The sequence below is a fragment of the Charadrius vociferus genome, unplaced genomic scaffold, assembly GCF_000708025.1.
Source record: "Charadrius vociferus isolate BGI_N301 unplaced genomic scaffold, ASM70802v2 scaffold161, whole genome shotgun sequence".
Classification (NCBI taxonomy): Eukaryota; Metazoa; Chordata; class Aves; order Charadriiformes; family Charadriidae; genus Charadrius; species Charadrius vociferus.
Genome location: NW_009646928.1, coordinates 5058005 through 5064799, shown reverse-complemented (window position 1 = coordinate 5064799; position 6795 = coordinate 5058005). Strand labels below are relative to the sequence as shown.

Below are 6795 nucleotides of genomic sequence, written 5' to 3'. Positions count from 1 at the left end.
ATTTAAGTTTCATTGAGAACAATGTATATATCTGGTTCTTCAAGATTAAAAAAAACAACGCATGCTTATAATACATGTAAAAATAAACCCCCATACTTTAGAAATACACCCGTAGCAATAAGCATTACACTGTAATTATGAATAAGTGGTTTACATGAACTGAAATCCAGCATCTTAATAACATACCTGCACTGGATAGGATAGGTGGTTTTTCTGAGTGCTATTTCAAACGGACAAAACAAAGTACTGAGTTAATGCTCTAAAACATTTTTGTAATGCTGATTACACTTTTTTTATGATGCTGGATGACACTTTACATCGCAAACATGCAAGCAGTATCCTCTCCTGAATAAGAATTAATACAATTTCTTTCAAAGCTTCAGACTTTTCTTGAAAATAACCCAGATCTAACAATGCTTTTGTGCTGGTCTCTATCACTGCAGCATTTCATTCATAGTTTCTGAAGTCAGATTAAACAAACAAGTCCATGAGCCATACAAAAAAAAAAAAAATAAAAAATCACGTTCTTAGTGATGCACGGGCCTTGTCAAGTATTTCCTTTCTGATCTTTGGATAGTTTGGATGTGCTTCAAGGACCTGTCAAAAGAACAAACAACCCAAAAGTTCTGTGTCTAAAAGGAAAGAATACTGTGTTTGGTTATCCCCCTCATCACTGAGCTTACACATTCTAAAAGTAAAATCACAACATGACAAGCTTGTTTAAAGAATGCATAAATATTTAACTGTGGCTACAGACTACCATGTATGGAGGTCAGGAACAGCTTTATCAAAGACATCTTACTTCCCTTTCACCCTGCATTGTCACCTTGGTGTGAAAGACACAGGGGTCATGGGCTAAAGCCTCTGGGTGGCTGAAATACATGCATTCAGAACAGTGACCTCTGCAGACATTTCCAAGGCTTTACATATACTTTCTCTGCAATGATAAACTGCTCTTAGGTTTTCACTCCCTCAGCCTCTTTCTTACTATACTCCACCCACTTCATCTCCTTCCCCTTCAATTCCCTTCTCTCCCTTATCCTTCCATTCTATTTGTCCTTTCTAGTTATTTCCCTCCCCAAAGAGCAAATATAATTTATTTCATTATTAGAACTAATAATTATTAATTCATAATGTTCACTCTGCTTCTGTAATAGTAGCTCTTCTTCCTCTTCAGCATCTGCTCTATTTATGTTTGGACCATCCAAAGATAATACTGGAAGTTACTCTCTAACACTGTCTACTGATATTATTAACATTCTATTAACTTCTTCAGCTATATTTCTGCATGGATTTACCAAGCTGCAACCACAGGGCCAAAAGAAGCTGCTGCCATTATATGCTTTCACATATGATAGCCAGCCACATCATCTCTTATTTACCTGGTGGCCAGGGAGCTCAGCATAAAGCAGATTATGTAGAGGATATTAAATTGGATCAAACTTATTAAAAAGGGTGTCTTTCTCACCTTAAGCTGTGTATTTTAGAAATTTAAACTCAACAAAATAAAGGATCATTATGCAAAAGAATGTTGCTACAGTAGACAGAGTATTAAGTACATATACAAATTCTACCTTATGACAAACATCGATTGCATCAACATATCTCTTTCCTTTCAGGTAATTGAAAGCCAGCTTGTATCCTGTAAGTAAAAGCAGAAAAAAAGGCGACAATTTCCATTTCTGTATTGAATAATGAAAATATCACATTCAAATTCATTTTGGTGACCGTATGTTTCTAAAGTTAGTATGTTTGTTTTCTAGTATTCTCTCTCATCTAAGCCTGTAGAGATCAAAATTTCTACTGAAAGTCACTTCAAGTAGTAAATAGAAGTCCTTTACACACTGATAGCTATGTTTGAATCAAAAGGAGACATTATTCTGGAGAGCACGTGTTACTACAGAGAATACATAATGGTTGTCCTCTTTCAATTACTATGGTACCCCACAGAGATTCTCACTGTGACCTACAATATACTGTCCCTCTGTAAAGGCAATTCCATTATTAAAGGACAAAAAAAGAAAAAAAAATAAAATCAGGAGAGCAGTAACAAACTAGGGAATTAAAATGCTATTCTGTTCCACTGTCAGCAGACCACTAATAAAAAAGTCACATGGAATTGCTAAGTTGCATAGCAACATGTCAGGCTGATGCTTTCAACATAAAAGATATAGTTCAAGTGTATCAGCCTGTACAGAGATCAAGACTGAGGCCAAAAAAATGGTTATAAGCTTGCAGTTTCCAAAAATTTGAAATTTGAAATCTTTAATTTATGAACTTATCCTTACTAGCAAATGAGTACGAGGGATCTGATACCAGTTTATACAGTTTTACTTGCCAGATGCAGTTTGTGCTGCTTTAACTATTTTAATGCTTGACAATTCTCACAATGCTGTATGCAAAACTAGAAAAAACAATGTGCACATAGTACCTTCAATATCTTACCCTCACTTTTTATATGCAAGATCATTCCACAGTTTAATTTCAGTAAGGCGTTCTCTTGTCTAGACACCAAATGATTTTTTAATTTGTTCAATGCCTACCCTCTAGAGGGTTTCAAAACAGCAACAGAAAAGTCTTGATCTATGTTTTCTACAAACTCAAGAAATCACACCTTTTTAGTATTAAAACTTCTTTCTAATACATTTTACTTGATTAACAACTGTAATATCTTAGCCAAGACATTCATAGGTCAGTCTACAGGAGCAGGAACAACTAGTGTAAATACTGCATCAAAACTCAGATATCTAGAGATTTTCCCATATAAGCTAAGTCAGATTTCTATCAGTCATTTTTATTTCTGGTTCGATATCTGAGTCTTCCTTCTGCTTTGACCCTCCTAATCTTTTGACTCGCAGTACATAGGGTAAAGCATGTTTTGACAATCCATCCATGCATGTGCATTTTTATGTCTTTAACTGTGTTATAAAAGCAGGAGCTAAACCACAAAACATTTCGTTCTATTAATAAAACACTACTTTAATCTAAAGATCGTATTAGATAAAATCATGAACGCAACAACTGTTCAGTATCAAGCAGTTACAGTTAAAGAAACAAAGTGTATGGCAACTCATATGCATAACAGTTACAATCTTGTTAAAAACAACACTGATTTTCCAGTTGATGCCAAAGGCTATCTCACCCTAACACTAAAAAAACCCTAGGGCGCAGAAAAGACCACAGATTGAAGACTACAAGAAGCATGTCTTTTTGAGGGGCCATAAGCATAGACCAAAACCTGGAACAGAGATTGTATAAATCACTAGCATTGGGATTCTAGGTATTGAGTAAGAAAGGACATTTTATCCTATGTATCCATTTCATAAAGGGTTTCCTACATTAAAGTAGTCTAAAAACGTGACAGTTTAGTGTAGAATTCAATTAACCATCCAAATTGGAACTTGAATAGTATTCCAAGTTTTCAGTCAACCATCTTTTTTAAACTGGATATATTTACAAACATTTACATAATTTATTTTTAAAATCCTTACTCATGTATATAAAACCTTATCCATATCAATAAATAATTTTTCTGATTATCAAAAAGAAATAATTAATGATCTGCCACCATCAGATATACATTGGGTATTATAAAATGTTCTCTACTATAGACAGTAGATACTGCATTACTATAAATACATTATTAAAAATTAATACTGTACTTACAGAGAAAGTTGTTCACACAGAGCAAACTAAAACTGTTTCAGACCAAACCTTGTAGTAAAACAGTAAGCAGAATCTTCTGAAGTATCATACATAGAGCTGCTACCTCTTGCTACGGCGCCTTTCCAAGTGACTATTAAGAACACCTTTAAACATTTATGGCTTTTTTGTGAGGAAAACCAGTGATACTCTTATCTTTATGGAAAATTAAAAGCAGTCTTTCTGGTAAAGGGTAGCTGTTTCATTCCTATTGTAGTGCCTGAAATCGTAAGTATAGGTTATATATACATGCCTATTGTTGGATTTGTTTGGTTTCCATATTTCCAGGCCATCTCGTAATTTATTGCTGCATCCTTATATGCTTGTTCCTTTTCCATTATGTATCCCATGTACTCATAAGCTTTGCAGCATGACTGTAAAATAAAAATATTCATTCAAAATTTTATTAGGTAAGCTTATATATAATAATATCAACAGCTTAATTGCTTAAATACTTCAAATCTGTACAACTGGAAAGCATAAGTGATACTTGTACTAACTTTGATGACAAGATAATTGTCATTTAAAACATCTGTAATACAAATCCGTTATATGGAGTTCTGCACAGCAACTTCCTACTCTACCCTGAGTCAAGTACAGAGCTCACAAAATCACAGAATGGTCAGGGTTGGAAGGGACCTGTGGAGACCATCTAGTCCGACTCCCCGGCCAGAGCAGGGTCACCTACAGCAGGTTGCACAGGACAGCGTCCAGGCGGGTTTTGAATGTCTCCAGTGTGGGAGACTCCACCACCTCTCTGGGCAGCCTGTTCCAGTGCTCTGCTATCCTCAAAGTAAAGAAGTTCCTCCTCACATTAAGATGGAACTTCCTATGTTAAAGTTTGTGCCCATTACCTCTTGTCCTATCACTGGGCACCACTGAAAAAAGACTGCTCCCATCCCCCTGGCACCCTCCCTTTAAGTATTTAAAAGCATTAATAGGATCCCCCCTCAGTCCTCTTTTCTCTAGACTAAAAAGACCCCAATCCCTCAACCTTTCCTTGTAAGAAAGATGCTCCAAACCCCTAATCATCTTCATAACCCTTTGCTGGACCCTCTCCAGCAGATCCCTGTCCTTCTTGAACTGGGGAGCCCAGAACTGGACACAGTACTCCAGATGTGGCCTCACCAGGGCAGAGTAGAGGGGAAGGATGACCTCCCTCGACCTACTGGCCACACTATTCTTGATGCACCCCAGGATGCCACTGGCCTTCTTGGCCACCAGGGCACACTGCTGGCTCATGGTCATCCTGTTGTCCACCAGGACTCCCAGGTCCCTGTCCACAGAGCTGTTCTCCAGGAGGCCAGCCCCTAACCTGTACTGATACATTGGGTTATTCCTCCCCACGTGCAGTACCCTACACTTGCCCTTGTTGAATTACATAAGGTTCCTCTCCACCCAACTCTCCAGCCTGTCCAGGTCACACCGTATGACGTCACAGCCTTCCAACATGTCAGCTACCCCTCCCAGTTTTGTCTCATCAGCTCATCACAGAGGACAGAACAAGTACTCCTTCAAAAAGATTTGGACCCTGTAGATATCCCTCTCAGTGAATAATATCCCTACAGCGGCTGCATTTCAAGTCCAGCCAGAAACTGTTATATCTTCCACAAATATTGTTTGTTTCCCTTGTTCTTAAAAAGGTATTTTCATAGCCTTATTCTTGGAAACTGTTTTACATTATAATTTTTCACTTAAAGCTAAAGACAAACATGAATATCCTGAAGAGAACACCAACCATTAAATATTTCATTTTGTGTAACTCCACGTGGCAAGTTACAAGCATGTGAAAAACAGGTTCCAAAACCTATTAAGCACTAGATGAAAATCACAGAATCACAGAATGGTTAGGGTTGGAAGGGAGCTCTGGAGATCATCTAGTCCAACCCCCCCACCAGAGCAGGGTCACCTACAGCAGGTTGCACAGGACAGCGTCCAGGCGGGTTTTGAATGTCTCCAGAGTGGGAGACTCCACCACCTCTGGGCAGCCTGTTCCAGTGCTCCACTACCCTCAAAGTAAAGAAGTTCCTTCTCATGTTAAGATGGAACTTCCTATGTTCAAGTTTATGCCCATTACCCCTCGTACTCACCTTGCTTATGGTACACATACACAGAAATAAATTTAACTGCGTGACAGAAGTTAGCATGAAAGACACAGTAATTCATACAGAAATCTTATATCTAGTATACAAAGCAGGAAAAAAAAATTACAAAAATAAACAAAACCCTAACTACCGTACAGCCTTATGGTGAACAGCTTGTATTATCATGCTGCAAGTATCTTCAAGAGAAAAAATGAAGCTTTAATGAAAATATGCACATTTTTTACATAGGCAGAGTGAAGAAATGCTGATATATAAATTACATTCCATCTTTAAGTTAATTATTTCTGGTTAGGCTTCCAAAAATCTACTGATAAAAAAGTTTCAAATCTCAGCATACTGGGATAAACAGTATGGGAATGCCTGGAAGATCAGGATAAAAATATACTCCCTCTCTCGTTTGTGATAAACAAAACAAAACGTTCAAAACCAAGAAAAGTAATCAGTAAGAAACTCCAATTTCATAGAAACAGTCTGCTCATTGGGATCTCACTAACCCAACCTAAGTCTTTTAAAATCAAAACAAACCCATATTACAAGACACTAGGCTTTTACAAAGTTTTCACTCAATATATTTACTTAAATTGTGTGTGTTTGTATGTGTATATCCACATCATTCAATTCTGACTGCTAAAAAAACCCCTAAAAACTAATTTGTCACAATAACATGTTTTCTCAATCTAACAAAATCTTCCAATTTGGAGAATACCATGCAAAATATTGTCTTGTGAATTAACAAGATATTTTAAGATCTAAAATATTCAACATTTATTTGTACAGTACAATTCCTGCTTAGCTGCTTTGCATGCAAGTTGGAGAAGAGTCAGTATCTTTATTGTGCTATTTTGTTAAGGAAGCAGAGTTACAGACCTCTAATTTGCCATCCTCCTTCCTATCAAGCAGAGGTTGTTTATCCAAGTGGGTCTCAAACTTTTTAGAAGACAACAAATTATTTGGTAGGCTATGTTTCTAGACCTGCTTGGGAATTTCT

General features: G+C 37.0%; 1 protein-coding gene across 1 annotated transcript in view; it reads right to left on the bottom strand.

Annotated features, from left to right (window-relative positions):
- Window positions 1–519: 519 nt before the first annotated feature.
- Window positions 520–6795, bottom strand: part of TTC21B (tetratricopeptide repeat domain 21B) — a 45318-nt gene continuing 39042 nt past the window's right edge. Inside the window, 3 exon segments of the mRNA XM_009894650.1 lie at window positions 520–597; window positions 1575–1642; window positions 3956–4076. Coding sequence (XP_009892952.1) covers window positions 520–597; window positions 1575–1642; window positions 3956–4076 — 267 coding nt within the window.